Genomic DNA, 18,745 nt, shown 5'->3' on the forward strand with positions numbered 1-18,745 from the left:
AGTTGTCTATAGTCTGTGTCCACTCTTGTATGCCATTCCTCACACGTGTTGGGCCTTGCCCTACCTCACCACAGTGTCAAAGGCGGAGCTAACCGAACAGATAAGGGCGCCTTGGCGGACTTGGAATTCTACTTTGGTGCCGAAGCCTGAGGAGACGTGGGATTGGGAGGCAGCAGAGCCACCGTAGTTGCCAGTCTTCAGGATCAGGCTCTCCCTTGGCAAGTGGTCCAGGGGCTACCTGAGCCATCCCAAACCAGTCCAACATCATCATGTGAAAGGCCTCGACCTGCCATGTGCTGGCCAATGAAGCCGGGCAATCCGGTCACATCTTTCCAGATGTTGAGAAATCCAGCATTGGGGAACAGTTTTCAAACAGCAGGATAGATTCCTTGAGGAGGATAGGGATTCCTCCTATGTATGGCGATTCTTATAGGGAAATCTTTTTGTTGATGGTTCCCTGTCAGGAGACTTACTTGAAGGAGAAGGGGAGGGGTTCGGAATATGTCTGCTGTCCTTGGCCAAAAACAGTTCGACGTCCCATTCTCAGATGTCTTTTGGGTACATCAAAGCACAATACGCACAGAATAGGGTGTCATGTTCCAAGCCCAAACACCACATGCAGATGTCATGCAGGTCTGACAAGAAGATTTTCTCTAAACTGTGAATTCTTGGGAGGAGACATTTGTCCTAGTCGCAGTTGAGATGCCGAGGAACTGCATTGGCGAAGTATAAGAGAGTGAGTTCCGTATTGAAGAAGCAGGGGAAAACAGAAACTGACACTGGCAGGCTGGTCGGTTTCTATAATACTCTGATATTGTCATATGCAGCAGACAAAGTCTTGGCTGAAGCAGCATGGCACCACCTGGTGGAGCTGGAGAGCTACTGCTGGGGGAAACGTTTCTAGACCAGACTGCTGCCTAGTTGTTTATTCATAAGGAAGGAATCTGCAGGAAGATGTATCCATCAAAACAATGCTATAACTTCTAACAACTATGGTACGTATTTAAATTAGGACAGTGTTTTTATTCGAAATCATTCCTAAACTTATAAAATTACTTTATCAGTAACCACACAAAAATATTAAGGAATCAAAGAACTTTGTGAGCACGGCAGATGATTACGAGAACTGAGAAGATTTATGGAGAAATGTATTCATGAACATGGGATAAGTGGACACTGTTCAGGATTTTTAAAATCTATTGACATTACAATGGGAGGAGTTGGTGTCTTTCGAACTAGGAAATCAGGTTTGAGTCCTGGTCTTGACGCAACATTCTGTGATTCTGGGCAAATCGCTTAATCTCTCTGTGCTTAAAAATATGTAATGTAATCTTGTTCTCACGTAAAGTGCTCTAATACCCTGGGGCAAAGTTTGTGATATATAAGACTGCAACAAAATGTTTAACCGCAGCGCCTGTGAGATGAATACATTCTACCAGAACAGGAATCTTACTTTCAACCATATTTCCACGTGTTTAGGTAGAAAGACTCACTGTTGCACAAGTTACTTACCTTCGATAACGATATATCTGTAAGAAACAGTAGTTAGTGTTAGATTCCTTACCTTAGACTATCCCCAGGCGTCAGGCTGGATCTGGAAAGTTTTTGTCAGCAGTACCCTTGAGCGTCGGTAGGCGTCGTCTGCGGCTCCGCGTCAGTCGTCGGCGTCGTGATCGCCGGGATGACGTCGTCGGAGTACTAAGACGCCGCCCTCGCACGCTGACGTCAGTTCTGTACATAGCTTTCCGCGTGAGGAACGCAGAGCCATGATAGAAATCGACACTGGTGCCAAGAAACTTGGGCCCTGAAAGGGATGTCCTTAACCATAGATATCGGTTCGCAGAACGGGGAAGATGGGTGGGGCGGTAAGGAATCTAACACTAACTATTGCTTCTTACAGATATATTGTTCCCGAAGGTAAGTAACTTGTGCATCTGAAAGAAACAGGTTAGTGTTAGATTCCTTACCTTAGAATAGATACCCCAGCAATACCAACCCCGGTGGTGGGTCTGCAAACCAAGATCACACCAGAAAGTAATGGAGAACGGAACGGCCGAAAAAGCAATCTCTCCGGACTTGGCTGTCCAGGCAGTAGAGCCTAGCAAATGTGTGCAGCGAGGCCCACGTAGCTGCCTGACAGATGTCCTGCAAGGGGACTCCCCGACCCAGGGCAGTAGTAGCCACCGCGGCTCTAGTGGAATGGGAGCGCAGCCACTCAGGAGGCTCCTTTTTCACCAAGGAGTAGCAAACCTTGATGCAAAAGACGACCCCCCGAGAGATGGTCCGCTTGTGCACCGCCTGTCCCTTCTTAGCACCCACGTAACCAACAAAGAGCTGGTCGTCCACCCGGAACTGGCGTGTGCGGTCTAGATAGAAGGAGAGGGCACGTTTTGGGTCCAGACAGTGGAGCCTCTCTTCCACTTTCGAGGGTTGCGGAGGCAGAAAGACGGTGGGCAAGGTGATGGACTGCCTGATATGAAAGGCTGTAACCACCTTGGGCAGGAAAGAAGGACGAGTCCTCAGAACAACATTGTCCAGATGGACAGAGAGGAAAGGAGGTTTAGAAGATAGAGCCTGGAGCTCACTCACTCTCCTGGCAGAGGTGATTGCAACCAGGAATGCAGTCTTAAGAGTCAGAAGACAAAGAGGACAGTTATGAAGTGGCTCAAAGGGAGCACACATCAGATAAGTCAGTACAAGGTTCAAGTCCCACTGAGGCATCACGAAGGGAACAGGGGGAAACATGTGTGTGATGCCTTTCAATAATCTATTTACAACAGGGGACTTGAAAGGAGAAGGCTGATCAGGAAGCCTTAAGAAGGCTGAAATGGCCGAGAGGTAGCCTTTGATAGTGCCCATAGCAGAGCCCTGCTGGGCCAGAGAAAGAAGGAAGAGGAGAACCTCTGAAAGGGGGGCAGAGAGTGATCCACAGCCTTTTCTGTGCACCATGCCGCAAATTTGTTTCACCTGCAGGTGTATACCGATTTTGTGGAGGGACGCCTGGCTGCCAGAATCACATCACAGACTTCAGGAGGCAAGTCAAATGGCCTCAACTGCCGCCGCTTAATCTCCACGCATGTAGGTGGAGACTGGACAGGTTCGGGTAGAGGAACGTCCCCTGCTGCTGCGACAGAAGGTCCTCCTGAAGAGGCAGACGAATAAGGGGATCGACTGATATGCTGAGTAGCTCGGGATACCAGTATCTTCGTGCCCAGGCCGAGCCACAAGGATGACTTGAGCCCGGTCTCACCTGATCTTCTTCAGCACTCTGGGCAGAAGTGGTATAGGCGGAAAGGCGTACAACAGACTGCAGCTCCACTCGCGACGAAAAGCATCCAGAGTGAGTTCCGCCTTGGAAATTCCAACGCGCAGAACTGATGACATTGCACGTTCTCTTTGGTGGCGAATAGATCTAACCAAGGCTTGCCCCACTGCTGAAAGAGACCTTGTGCCACGTCCGAGCTCAGACGCCATTCGTGATCCATCATGCACCTGCGGCTGAGTTCATCGGCCCTGGTGTTCAGGGAACCTCCCAGGTGTTGAACCACCAGGGTGATGCCCTGGTGTTCCAGCCATGTCCAGAGGCACAGAGCCTCCTGACAAAGGGTCCACAACCCCACCCGCCCTGTTTGTTGCAGTACCACATGGCGGTGGTGTCGTCCGTGAACACCTGCCCTACACTTCCCCGGACAGAGGGAAGGAATGCCTTCAGTGCAAGACGGATCGCCTGCAGCTCCAGAAGGTTGATATGGAGCCGGGACTCCGCCAGAGACAGGAGGCCTCTGATCTCCGCCTCTCCCATGTGGCCCCCCCATCCCAGGAGGGACACATCTGTCACTACTACATGCTCCGGTTGGGGTAGGGAGAGGGATCTGCTGATGACCCAATCGCGGTTCGTGAGCCACCACTGCAACTGACTCGCAGTGCCCTCCGAGATCAGGACTTGGTCGGACAGGTTGCCCTGATGCTGTGCCCACTGAAACTTCAGGTCCCACTGCAGAGCCCGCATCTGCCACCTGGCGTGATGCACCAGAAGGATGCAGGAGGCCATCAGCCCAGGGAGCCGCTGCATCAACGTGACCGAAACTCGGGATTAAGGCTGAAAGGTCGGAATCAGAGCCTGAATATCCCGAACCCGCTGTTCGGGGGGCTAAACCAGAAACTGCGCCGAGTCCAGAACCGCTCCGATGAAGAGGAGCTTCTGAGGGGGACACACAGGTGTGACTTCCGCACGTTGATGGAGAACCCCAGTGAGTGCAGGAGATCGGCCGTAGTCTGGAGGTGGGAGACGACTGTTTGGAGCGAGCCCGCTTTCAACAACCAGTCGTCGAGATAGGGGAAGACTGTAACCCCTGATCTGCGCTGATGAGCTGCGACCACTGCCAGCCCCCCGAGGGGCGCTGGTAAGGACGAAGGGAAGCACGGTAAACTGAAAGGGCTCGTGGCCTACCGTGAACCGCCGGTATCGCCGGTGGGCCGGCAGGAAGGAGATGTGGAAATATGCGTCCTGCAAGTCCAACGCCCCCATCCAGTCTCCAGGGTCCAGGGCAGCTAGGACCTGAGCTAAAGTCAGCATCTTGAACTTCTTCTTCCGGAAGAAGCCGTTGACGCTCCGGAGGTCCGAGATAGGGCGTAGGCCTCCTTTGCCCTTCTTGGGTACCAGAAAGTAGTGGGAATAGCAACCACGTCCTACTTCTGGCCCAGGAACGCGCTTGATGGCCCCCTTGGCCAAGAGGGCCATAACTTCATCCTGCAGAAGTTGCAAGTGATCCCCCAACATGCGGTGGCACTGCGGTGGCATGGCTGGAGGGGTCACCTAGAAGTGGAGGGAGTAGCCCCTTTGGACAATTCGCAGCACCCACCTGTCCAATGTGATGGAGCACCAGTGAAGGAGGTGATGCGGACCCTGCCCCCCACAGGCATCGAATGGGCCTGAAAGTTCGGACTAGGAAGGCTTTGAGGCAGATGCTGTAGAGTGGATGTGGACTGGCCTTGCCGTTGTCCCCCGACACCGGCTTGGCGGTTACCACGGCCGCGTTGAGGCTGGTTCTGTAGCCTGTCGCTGGCAGGACATGTGGGGGTGCCCCTTCCTTGGCCACGATAGGGGCGAAAAACAGAAGTTTGCTGGCACTGGCCAGACAGGCCCACGGACTTGGCCGTAGCCCTGGAGTCCTTGAAACGCTCAAGTGCACTGTCTGCTTTGTCGCCAAAGAGGTGACAGCCATCAAAGGGCATGTCCATGAGCGTGGCCTGGACATCACCCGACAATTTGGCAGACCTCAGCCAGGCATGGCGGCGAACCGCCATTGTCGTGAAATCGCCCTTCCCAGCAAGCCCTTGGTATCCAGTCCACACCTGATAGAGTAACGTGCCGCATCCCGCCCCTCCGCAAGGGCTTGGGCGAGCCGGGTCCGGGCCTCCTCCGGGCACTGGGGCATCACGTCCGCAACCATGTCCCACAAGGAGTGGGTATAATGGCCCAAAAGGCAAGCAGTGTTGATAGACTGCAACCCCAAACTCAGTGAGGAGAACAGTTTCTTGCCGAACGGATCAAACCTTTTGGATCCCGATCCGAGGAAGTGGTCGGCAATGTGGTCTGGGACGTAGATGCCTGGATCACCAGGCTCTCGGGGGTGGGGTGTACGGACAGAAAGCTAGGGTCACCCAGAGCCGGGCAGTGGCTTCGAGCCCGGTTCCGATCCACAGGGGGTACTGTGGAGGGCTTGGACCAGGTGCCCATCAGAACGTCCGTGAGGGCTTCATTGTACGGCAGCAGAGGCTCCGAGGAGCTTACTGGTGGCTGAAGCACCTCAGTGAGGAGGTTAGTCCTCACGGCCGCAGCAGGGAGCTCAAGAGCCAAGGCCTTGGCCGCCCTGCGCAGCACCACACCATAGGTAGCACTCTCCTCCGTAGCCACGGAGGGAGGAGAGATGAATCCAATGTCAGGCAAAGTGTCCAAACCACTGGCCTCCCCTAGCTCATCTGCCCAGTCCATGCTTAACTGGCACTGCTGTACCAGAGGGTCCTCAGACCCCTCCCAGTCCTCCCCTTCAACCATGTCCTGGTATGAAGGCTGGAATGACGAAGCCGGGTCGTAGGTGAAGGCCTCACCCATCGACGCCGGAGTCGGCGCCAAGCGGCGCCAAGCGGCACCGGTCCGACGCTGGACCCGGACCTGGGCTGAAACTGGGGCCGACGTCGTCCAAGGACGGCACCGGGAGCGACACCAGTGGGGTCGGCACCAGCGGAGGAGTCGTAAGGTGAACTGGTGTTGACCGGAATCCGGGCATGGATCCCACGGGGGCCGACGGCATCCGTAATGAAGTCGCCAACGGCGCCGGGGCCGAGGCACCCAACGGCGCCGGGGCCGGAGCTACCGGTCCGTCGAGGCCCCCAGTCGGGTCTGCGGGGCCCGAAGGCGGGCCAGCAGGCCTCAACGGAGGGAAGGGAGTCCTCATGGCAGTGAGGAAGTCACGAATCTCCTCCGGCTTTACTCGCAGTCCAGGGACTGCTGGGCATGGGCCTGGAGGCGGCGCTTGCGGCTCCGATGGAGCCGCATGGGCAGTGTCACCCGAACCCTCGGCCGCGTCACGCGAGGGGAGTCTAAAGAGCGATGTCGCCTCTTCGACTTCTTCGAGTGTCTCGACTTACCAGAGGACTTGGAGCCCGACGAGTGATTACGATGACACGTCAAGCGACGACTGCGGCTCCGCGACTGGTCCCTCGACTTCCTCCTTGACCGGGACCTCGAGCGGCACGGAGCCGACTGCCAGATCTCGAGATGCTTGCGAGTCCGCTCCCGCCTAGCTTTCGAAGTCAAGGCCCGGCAGTCGGGGCACGACTTGTCGTCGTGGTCGGCCCGAGGCAGTAGAGACACCGATGGTGGGGGTCGGTCACCGACATCAGGGTGTGACAGGCGTCGCATGGTTTGAAGCCAGGCATCCCTACAGCACCAGAAGTTGAAGCCGACTCGAAAAAGAGATCCAAAACAGATCAAAACGTTAGCCAAAAAATGACTAAGAGTACTGCTCTTTCCGGATCTGAGCTAGCTGGTATGGAAAAAAGAAGAACTGGGTCGGGTAACAGGCACTCACTTGACCTTGGAAGATTCAGTGGTAGATTATGATACCATGACAGGGTTCCAAGTTATTTAGGAAATGTAAGGGGTACAGCAGGATGAGGAGCTAGGGCTTTATACCACAGTGGAATGGGATGAGCGGATGGTGGTTTGCTTCAATGTCAGATTTTGATGGTGTGATATGGACTCATTCCACCATACACCTCTGGCAGGTTTAATGAGATAAATCAATAAGGAATAATTCCACTGGCAGCATCTTGTGCCTAGTAGGTGATGGGGCAACAGGTGCTCACTACCCTCTGTAAGTTCCTGTGGTGTTACCGGATGGCTGGAAGCTGCTTACACAATAGTACAAGGCCATGGGTGGAATCAGATCATATAGAGGGGCAAACTTGACTGCGGAAGTTTCTATGCTGTAGACGTTTTAGGAGAGAGAGAACATGATTCGATGTTTGGGATTTGCTTGAGATTGTACGTTTCGTGAAGTTCAACCAGATGAAGTGAGAGATTTATTCTACTGACTGACCATTTTTCCCTGCGGTTTTTATTCTCTATATACAAAGCGCATTTTGCTTCCCCTAATCAAGAGGCATAGTATCATTGTCTTTAGGGTAACATGTAGTACACTGCTTCACCCTAATGATGATGAGACTATTTTTCATTTAGGTTCTTTCTTGAAAACTGCATTCCGAGCTGGCCTCTCGATGAACACTGTCTAGTTTTGTACTTATACTCTGTTCCACGCATGGCTGTCCTGTTATAGATGTCATGTCCTGGATCTTAAATATGTCTTTCTAAGAATGGAATGTTTTAACTATTTATTTGTTTTATTGCACATGGTATGTGGTTTTTATTTTGTTTTAATGGACTTTTATGGATACTTTTGTACCTGAATAAAGATGAAATTGAGTTGAATTGACTGCCCAATTGGTCATATTGCGGGTTCAGCTAAAATGGTCGCCACAGCGCAAACAAAATGCAGAAGAGAATTTCTAGAGACCGCCAACCCTAATGTCATCAGCGAGAGAGCATCGAGTCATACTGAGCAGGGAATGCACTGCTACACCACCCAGATAAATTATTTACAGTGACCATGAATGCGTTTTACATGCTGAGATAGAATCCATGTCAGCCTGGAAAAACCTGTATCCTGACCTAGATACCTACATCTACTTTCTCTTCCTTGCTTCTTCAACAAATTATTGATAGGATCTTTCTAATATGTACTTACGGATACACTTGGCCCAGTGTCCCGTAAGCACCGCTGCAGAACTTTGTATAGGCCATAGTATTCTAAGAAAACATTCTATGCTTATTGAAAATAAACGAAGCTCCTTATCCAAAAAATGCTGCATTTTCTGTCTCCTTGTTCATTAATAGAACATTAATAACAACTGTTATGTACACATCTTTGAAGTGCATATCATGAATGGGGCAATAGATCTATTGTTATTGGTTGCAGTAGTTATTATAGTTCAACTAGTGGTAAAAATGTCGGTGTTATAAGCATGGCTTTTTTATTATTTTTATCCTTATACTGTTTTAATATCATTTTAGTTTTGTTGTTTATATTGTGACATTGTCAATTCCTTCAAGAACGAGTTTCCAGTGCATTGCCGCACCCCTCAGGATCCTGCAACAAATGGTAAGAGCTTCCACAGCAACCAATTTACATACAATAAAAAAATGGAATATTGCAATTTCATTTACATTCACGAATACTCCACAGATGCCAATCATATTCCGGTACTGTGGATGCAGACAGTGAGAGACAGTTGGGTACAGCCTGCTTTCTGCCGACGCCCACAGAAAACCCGTATAATTCAACTGACTTAACTCAAGTCATTTGTTTTTACTGCCGAGGGCTATAATGGTTGTTAAAAGCCCTGAAACAAGTTTGGAGACCAATAACAATAAGCATAGCCCAAGGCACAAGGGTTAGAAGGCTATTGCCATATTTCTCCCACTGGGGGTAGAATTTTCTAAGTGAAAAAGGGGGTGGGGAGGGGGTAGAAAGACAAGCATTGGAATGTTAGAGCCCTGGGCTTCTAGCCCTGTGTCACTTCATTGTCTTCAGTGGAGCTCCCAGCATAGAGGCGCTATAATTATTCACTCACAGATTCCTTGTTAGTCATTCGCGTATTGATCCTTGTATCCCTTCTCCTCGGCTCTGAAAAGAACCCCACGTGACCCAAAGAGTTCCCCTTGAATCTCACAGTCCATAAAGACACATCATTTCCTTCCTTCTCGCACAATAATGAACGTGTTGCCTCTTTCCCAGTGCTTCCGTCCATCCAAACACTCCGATCGCTCATCCAGTCCTATAGTTCGTTCATCCAGCCCTTCCATTCATTCACCCACTCACCCTTCCATCACATGCATTCTTCTGCATACTGCTCTACGATATTTCTTCCTCTTTCTTCTGGTATCCTTTTATCGATTCTCACTCTTTTGTTAATTCTTCTTTTCTCTGTCTTTGTTTCCACCGCTCTTCTATCATTCTCCTAATGCAGCCGTTATTTTCCCTATGTATTTATATATGCATTTGTGCATTCACTCTCTCGCTGCTGCATTTCTTCATTCATTCATTCATTCATTTCTACACAATCATCCACTCACTATCTCGCCGCAGGTTTTGTACCCCTACCTGTTTCGTCGCCGTCCAAAATTTGCGTTGCAGCAGCTCCAGTTTAATCTGCACACCGACAGCTGTGGGAAAACGAGATGAGTGGCGGGAAGGGTTGGGGGAGGGGGGGGGGGTTGAAGATGGGAGGGTGGGGAAAAGAGAGAGTAAAAAATGCTGTTAGACACTTGGGTTCTGCAAAAACAATTAGAGACATCACAACTTGCGTCTGGTGTTAATGAGAAGCAGATGCGTGAGTCAGTCAATGGTGCCTCTGGTTCAAGCGCCACGCGGAGTTGGGTGCGTGGGGGCGGAAGTGACGAGTGGCGCGTCAGAGGACTGATGACGCAGTGAATGATGCAGGCCGAATCAGGTGCCTTACGCTTTAACACCAGCTTTCACACTTGCTCAAAGTGTGTGACTCTTTGGAGCTCTTTTCTGCACTCTGCACCTAAGTCCCCACGTCATCTGGCAAAACCAGAAGCGCCTCGAAACGTTCTACATGCTGCAGCGGCTACAGAAATGTACCCGTTCCTCTCAGAAAAGGGGCAAGAAGGTGCAACCATGGCGAACTTTGGTCATTGCCCTGCGAAAGCAGAAATTCAGGTAGAACTGCGAGGATTTCGTTTCGCATGCAATGAAATTTCACATAATGTGTCTTAAATGAAAATACGTATTGGCGAGGAGCATTTTATTGTCATGACATGGCTCTAACTGAACAAAGTATATGGGTAACACAAGATGTATGTAAACTGTACAGAAAAAAACATAATTTACATGAATAATAGAAGGGCCCCCACAGTAGACAGAAAGTAAATCATATTTGTGGGAGACATCCAATGTACACAGTGTAATATATATGGGTACAAGGAGAAGTGTCCTGACCTTTATCCAAGGCTCTGCGCAATATTTAATAGTGGGAATAGTTTACTTCCAATTTTTGGCTCTTGGATGTAGAATAATTCCAAAACAGTAAAAATAATAAATCTCCTGATTTCATAGCAAGCCATTAAGTGGCCAGTTATGTTATGTTATGTTAATATAAGTTTTATATAGCGCTCAGCTACTCAAAAGAGTGTCCCGGCGCTAATAACCCAAAGAGGTACGGAGCAGGAGAGGATGGCAAGCTTACTGTACAAAAAGCCATGTCTTGAGGTCCTTCCTAAAGGCTAAGAGATTGCCAATCTTCCTGAAGGACAGAGGCAAGGCATTCCACAGTTGTGGTGCCAAACGTTTAAAGGAGCGACCTCCAATACGAGCTCGTCTGATTACCGGGACAGAAGCCAAGGCCTGGGAAGACGACCTGAGCGACCGAGATGGAAGATAAAACTCCAATCTTTTCCTAAGTATGACAGTATGACAGGCTTCCTGCTGTGCGATGAAAGTCGCTCATGGGGCTAGTGTGACGTGTAGCCTGCTGTGCATAGACAGCAATTCATGTGGATAGTATGACGTAGTCTAGCTTTGCATAGACAGCAATTCATGTGGATAGTATGAAGTAGTCTAGCTGTGCATAGACAGCAATTCATGTGGATAGTATGACGTAGTCTAGCTGTGCATAGACAGCAATTCGAGTGGATAGTATGACGTAGTTTAGCTGTGCATAGACAGCAATTCGAGTGGAGAGTATGACGTAGTCTAGCTGTGCATAGACAGCAATTCATGTGGATAGTATGATGTAGTCTAGCTGACCCTAGACAGCAATTCATGTGGATAGTATGACGTAGTCTAGCTGTGCATAGACAGCAATTCATGTGGATAGTATGACGTAGTCTAGCTGTGCATAGACAGCAATTCGAGTGGATAGTATGACGTAGTCTAGCAGTGCATAGACAGCAATTCGAGTGGAGAGTATGACGTAGTCTAGCTGTGCATAGACAGCAATTCATGTGGATAGTATGATGTAGTCTAGCTGAGCATAGACAGCAATTCATGTGGATAGTATGACGTAGTCTAGCTGTGCATAGACAGCAATTCATGTGGATAGTATGACATAGTCTAGCCGTGCATAGACAGCCATTCATGTGGATAGTATGACGTAGTCTAGCTGAGCATAGACAGCAATTCCAGTGGATAGTATGACGTAGTCTAGCTGTGCATAGACAGCAATTCATGTGGATAGTATGACGTAGTCTAACTGTGCATAGACAGCAATTCATGTGGATAGTATGACGTAGTCTAGCTGAGCATAGACAGCAATTCGAGTGGACAGTATGACATAATCTAGCTGTGCATAGACAGCAATTTGTGTGGATTATATGACGCAGTCTCGCAGTGCATAGACAGCAATTCATGTGGATAGAATGACGTAGTCTAGCTGTGCATAGACAGCAATTCGTGTTGATTGTATGATGCAGTCTGGCTGTGCATAGACAGCAATTTGTGTGGATTGTTTGACGGAATCCAGCAAGCAAAGACAGCAATTTGTGTGGACAGTATGCCATAGTCTAGTTGTGCATAGACAGCAATTCGTGTGGATTGTATAAGTAATCTAGCTGTGCATAGACAGCAATTTGTGTGGATAGTATGACATAGTCTGGAAGTTCACAGACAGCAATTCATGCGGATAGTATGATGTAGTCTGGCTGTGCACAAACAGCAAGTTGTGTGGATAGTATGACGTAGTTTAGCGGTGCACAAACTGAAATTCATTTGGGGTGTATCACGTAGTCTGGAAGTGTACATACAGCAATTCATATTGATAGTATGATGTAGTCTGGCTGTGCACAGACGGCAAGTCATGTGGATAGTATGACGTAGTCTAGCTGTGCATAGACAGCAATTTGTGTGGATAGTATGACATAGTCCGCAAATGCACAGACAGCAATTCATTTCAATAGTATGGTGTAGTCTAGCTGTGCATAAACAGCAATTGGTGTTTATGCACCAATTGCCTTCACCCTTCCGTCACCTACCAAGCCGGGAGATTTTTCCCTCGTCTCTACATCTTATCGTCCTCTTACCCCTTAACCCTCTCCCCTTACCCCCCCTGGCTCCATTCACCTTGTCCCCTATGTTCTTTAAATGCTTTTCTTGCTTCTTATGTAACTTTTAACTGATGTTAATTGCAACATTATTGTTCCTCAGGTAAAGCACTCTGATTCCTTCGGGTATAGCCAGCGCTATATAATAACTCATTAATTAAATATGTTCCCATTTAGTACTCTTTCACTCTTTGTCTACTTCCCTAGCTCCTATCCCCTCTCCCCTGAATCTCTCCCCTTGCCTGCTACTCTGCCTAGCCCCCTTTCCTTTGTGCCCTTTGACTAAGCACTCCTTCTCCCCTTGTTGGGGAAAGATCCAATAGTTATATTCTGGAGTTTCAGCGAACCCGCTGAGAGAGTCTTCTGCGCAGAGGGAGCCTCTCGCAGCTGAGGTATGGTATGGCACCCCTTGCCAAAGCACTCCCTCTCCCCTTTTTAGGGAAGGATCCAGTATGTAGGCCTTGGAGTCTCAGAGACCCCTCTGAGAGAGTCCATTCCGTAAAGGGAGCCTCTCGCAACAGTGGTAGGGAAGTGATACCACTTCCCCTGGGATCACAGCTTACTGGACGTTGGACGTTGCTTTGACTCGTCTGTCGTCTACCAGTTTGTGTCCCCGTCTCCCTTCCCCTCCTCTTTCCATGCGGTGTCTCCCACCCTCCTCTCCTCTTTCCCGCTTTTATTATCTGTCTACTTCCCCTGCTCCTACCCCCTCCCCTGAATCTCTCCCCTTGCCTGCTTTTTCCCTTATGTATTTATGCTTATTATCTATCTCGACCTTACAAGTAACTATGATGCCATGCTCTAATAACTGTGTAACCTTTGTAACTATGTAACCTGTAACTATGATCTGATACTCATGTTAAGCGCTCTGATACCTCCGGGTCTAGCCAGCGCTATATAAAACCTTTAAAATAAGTAAAGATGGTATGACGTAGTCTCTTGCTGTGCATTGACAGCAAGTCGTGTGGATAGTTTGCAGTGGTCTCTTGCTGTGCACAGACAGCAATTCATGCGAACAGAATGATGTAGACTAGCTGGGCTTAGATTGCAATTCATGTGGATAGTATGACACGTAGGGCCATATGTACAAACACATTTTCCCATAGACACAGATATGGTAAAGCCCTTTGATACATCTGGCCATAGTCTGGTATGCACAGCAGCAATTCGTGTGAACATTATAGCATGTAGCCTGCTGTGCATAGACATCAATTTGTGTTAATGGTATGATGTAGTCTGGCTGTGCACAGACAGCAAGTCACGTGGATAGTATGACGTAGTCTGGCGATGCACAGACAGCAATTTATGTGGATAGTATGACGTAGTTTCTTGCTGTGCATTGACAGCACTTCCTGTGGATAGTATGATATAGTATAGATATTTTTTTCACAGCATCAGAAATATCTCCCAATAAATAATTTATTAAATGAAAATCGCTTTTTATTAGTTTGGAAATGTACTAATTTCGTCGCCATCTGTTTGTCATTTCCTAAAAATATATTTTGCCCCTATATGAACAAGTTACTTACCTTCGGTAACGCTTTTTCTGGTAGATACAATATCTGCCTGTGGATTCCTCACCTTGTGAATATCCCCCTTGCGCCAGCAACGTTCGGAAAATTCTTCGTAGCACGCCGGCGTGGTCGACGTCATAGGAGCACGGCATCGCGCGCGACTCCGTCTGACGTCACCGACTCCATATAAGGCCCACGTCGGCGTGATGACGTCAGTTCCGCCCTTTTTTCCGTGCCTTCGAGGCACCCGGACGGACCAACGAGTACATATATATATATATACACAATGTACACAGTACATGCAAATCAAAAGCAATTAAAGTGCAAAACTATACAAATTCAGATATACAAAACCAAAATTACATTTGCACATAAACCCAGGTATAGCAGAGTGGACAACGGGGAGGCGGGTGGGTCAGTGACGAATCAACAGGCAGATATTGTATCTACCAGAAAAAGCGTTACCGAAGGTAAGTAACTTGTTCTTCTGATAGATACATCTGCCGTGTGGATTCCTCACCTTGTGAATAGAGTCCCACAGCAGTCCCCACTCCCGGAGGAGGGTGTCCACTCTGCTACACCAGGAAATCTTGGAGAACAGAGCGCGCAAAGTGGCCGTCCCTCCTCACCTCAGCATCCAAGCAGTAGTGCTTCGCAAAAGTGTGGAGGGAGGCCCAAGTCGCGGCCCTGCAAATGTCCTCAACAGGAACACCTCTAGACAATGCAGAAGTAGCAGACTTCGCTCTAGTTGAATGAGCTCTAATACCCTCAGGAGGGTCCTTACCCGTCAGAGAGTAGCAAATCTTGATGCACAGGATAATCCATCTGGAAAGTGTGCGCTTGCGCACCGCTCTGCCCTTCTTGCAGCCAGTAAAACCCACGAAGAGCTGATCGTCTATTCGATAGTCTTTAGTCCTATCAAGATAGAAGCTAACCGCTCTCTTCGGGTCCAGGCGATGAAGCCTCTCCTCCTCCTTGGAAGGTTGTGGGGGAGGATAAAAGGTAGGAAGGGTAATGGATTGACCTAGGTGGAAGGGAGTAACCACCTTAGGCAGAAAAGCAGCCCTGGTCCTGAGAACCATTCTTTCAGCATGGATGGACAAAAACGGGGGCTTGGAACTAAGAGCCTGAAGCTCACTTACCCTCCTTGCCGAGGTAATTGCAACTAAGAAGACCGTCTTAAAAGAAAGAAGCCTCATTGGACACTTGTGTAAGGGTTCAAACGGCGAAGCCATCAGATAGGTTAACACAAGATTCAAGTCCCAATGAGGCACAATGAAGGGAGAAGGAGGGAACCTATTAGTGAGTCCCTTCAAAAACCTCAAAACCACAGGAGATTTAAAAAGAGAGGGCTGACCCGGCAAACAGAGAAATGCCGATAAGGCCGAAAGGTAACCTTTGACAGTGGCAACAGCAAACCCTTGCCGTGCGAGATAAAGAGCAAACAACAAGATATCAGACAAATGAGCCTTTAACGGGTCAACATCCCTCTCCCTACACCAAGATACAAACTTAGACCACCTATACGAATAGATGGACTTGGTGGAGTCGCGCCTGGCAGAAAGAATGACATCCACCACATCGTGAGGGAGAGAGAAAGAATTCAGATTGCCCCGTTCAATCTCCAGGCATGAAGGTGTAATGTCTGGAGGTGGGGGTGTAGAACCTGCCCCTCCATCTGAGAGAGGAGATCTGCCCTGAGAGTGAGACGGAGCGGCGGGTGAGAGGAGAGGTGGAGAAGATCTGTGTACCACACCCTTCTCGGCCAATCCGGGGCCACCAATATGACTTGGGCCCGGTCTTGGCGAATCTTCCTCAGAACCCGAGGAATCAAGGGTATGGGAGGAAACGCGTAAAGGAGCTGACCTCCCCAGCTCAACTGAAACGCGTCCCCCAAAGCTCCTTGCATCGGATACTGGAGACTGCAGAATGACGGGCAGTGAGCATTCTCGCAAGTGGCGAACAGATCCACCTGAGGAGTCCCCCACATCTGAAAGATGTTGCGAACAACCTCCGGGTGAAGCCTCCACTCGTGGTCGGCAGAGAACTGCCGACTGAGAATGTCCGCACGTACGTTCAGGACTCTGGCCAGATGATTCGCCATCAGACAAATCTGGTGGTCCTGAACCCAGGACCAGAGACGCAGAGCCTCTTTGCAAAGACACCACGACCCTACTCCTCCCTGCTTGTTGATGTACCACATCGCGGTCGTGTTGTCCGTCAGGACCTGGACCGACCGACCGCGAAGGGAAGGGAGGAAGGCCTTGAGCGCCAGACGTATGGCCCGCAATTCTAGAAGGTTGATGTGAAGCAACCTTTCCTCCGGAGACCAAAGACCCTTGACCTCCAGATCCCCCAGATGAGCACCCCACCCTAGAGTGGATGCATCCGTTATCACCGTGGCCACCGATGGAGGTAGATGAAAAGGCTTTCCTTGTGACAGATTGCCTTCCACGCCCCACCAAGACAGATCCGCTGCAGTTTCTCTGGAGATCTTCACTGACTCCCCGAGATCTCCGTTGTGCTGATACCACTGCCTGCGGAGGCACCACTGGAGTGCCCTCATGTGCCAGCGTGCATGGTTGACCAGGAGAATGCAAGAAGCCATCAGACCGAGCAGGCGAAGGACCTTCAGGACCGGAACAACCGCTCCATTGTGAAATAAAGGAATCATTTCCTGAATGTCGCGAATCCTTTGAGGCGGAGGGAATGCATGACATACAGTAGTGTCCAGTACCGCACCTATGAACAGGTTGTGCTGGGAGGGCACAAGGTGAGATTTGGGCACGTTTATCAAAAAACCCAACCTGAACAACAGCTGCGATGTCTCTTGCAGGTGATGAAGCACCTTCTCGGGCGACTCCGCTTTGATCAGCCAGTCGTCCAGATACGGGAATACAGGAATCCCCGACCTCCTGAGATGTGCCGCCACCACTGCCATCACCTTGGTGAAAACTCGAGGCGCAGTAGTAAGTCCAAACGGAAGGACCGCAAACTGGTAGTGTTGCGAACCCACCGTAAAACGGAGATACTTCCTGTGCGACTTCAGGATCGGGATGTGAAAATACGCATCCTGCAAGTCGATCGACACCATCCAGTCTTCTTCCAACAGCGCTTGAAGAGCCTGCGCAAGAGTGAGCATTTTGAATTTCTCCTGCCTGAGATAGAGATTCAAAATCCTGAGGTCCAGGATTGGACGTAACCTGCCATCCTTCTTGGGAATCAGGAAATACCGGGAGTAGCACCCCTGACCCCTCTCCTGCTCTGGGACCACCTCTATCGCACCTTTCTTGAACAAAGCCAGGACTTCTTCCTGCAGGCGAACTAGGTGTTCCTCCGAACAAAAACCCTGGCAAGGAGGGTAATTGGGAGGGAACTCCTGGAAAGGGAGAGCATACCCATTTTCTACGAGATTGAGAACCCAAAGATCTGATGTAACCGATTCCCAATCCCGTAGAAAATGAGTAAGCCGACCCCCCACCGGAGCCACATGATCCAGAATGGCGGATCTAGGGCTGCTTTGCTGCAGAGGGAGGGGGTTGATTATTAGAGGAAGTGGAGGAGGAGGAGGCCTGGCGTCCACGACCACGCCCCTTTGCTTTCCTCTGTAGGTTTTATACAGAGGATTCTGTCGCTGCTGTTGCTGCTGCTGACCTTGGCTGTAGGAACGAAAATTGGATCTGCCAAATCCCCTGAACTTCCTAGCCGCAGAGCCCCTTGTCTGAAGGCCCAAAGACCTCGCCGTAGCCCGGCTGTCCTTGAACCTCTCCAGAGCTACGCCAGCCTTCTTACCAAAGAGGCCTGTCCCATCAAATGGCAAGTCTAACAAGGTTGACTGAACATCAGATGAAAAATCGGAGGACTTAAGCCATGCGGCCCTCCTTGTTGCAACAGTAGAGCCCATTATCCTGGCAACAGAGTCCACCGTGTCCATACCACTCTGTATAACCATACGAGCTGCAGCCTGAGTATCAGAGATCACCTCGTTAAAGTTTTTCCTATCATCCTCTGGAAGCTTAGATGAAAGTTGTTTCACAGAGTCCATTAACGCATGAACATACCTTCCCAAAAGGCAAGTAGCATTGGTGGATTTCAAGGCCATGCTACCCGAGGAGAAAATCTTCTTAGCAGACTGGTCCAATTTCTTAGAGTCCTTGTCTGCCGGCACTTGAGGGAAAGAGCCCGCAGCCCTGCTGGAACAGGCGGCCTGCACCACCAGACTTTCCGGTGCAGGATGCGAGGAAAGAAATTCAGGGTCCTCAGGGGCCACCCTGTAACGCCTTGCCACCGACCTGGAAACTGCAGGCGCAGTCAGAGGTCTCTTCCATACCTCCTTTATTGGCTCAGTCAATGCATCCGTAAAAGGGAGTGTAGGCTCCACAATTGAAGAAGGCGAATGCAAAACTTCTGTAAGGATGTTGGACTTGTACTCAACTGTGGGCAAGGTCAAGCCTAGCAGATCTGCAGCCTTCCTAATAACAACATGATAGGGTGCTATGTCCTTAGATGGAGTATCCGAAACGGATGGCAAACCCCACTCAGGAGA

At 49.7% G+C, this 18,745-nt stretch overlaps 1 protein-coding gene across 1 annotated transcript in view; it reads right to left on the bottom strand.

Annotated features, from left to right (window-relative positions):
• The window catches only part of LOC147733967 (voltage-dependent calcium channel subunit alpha-2/delta-4-like), a 961,982-nt gene that overhangs the window by 179,376 nt on the left and 763,861 nt on the right, over positions 1-18,745 (bottom strand). The window contains exon 27 of the mRNA XM_086952873.1: positions 9,726-9,787. Within this exon, the coding sequence (XP_086808999.1) occupies positions 9,726-9,787 (62 nt within the window). The remainder of the gene's footprint in view (positions 1-9,725; positions 9,788-18,745) is intronic.

This window comes from Lissotriton vulgaris, chromosome 1_2, assembly GCF_964263255.1.
Source record: "Lissotriton vulgaris chromosome 1_2, aLisVul1.2, whole genome shotgun sequence".
NCBI classification, from domain to species: Eukaryota; Metazoa; Chordata; class Amphibia; order Caudata; family Salamandridae; genus Lissotriton; species Lissotriton vulgaris.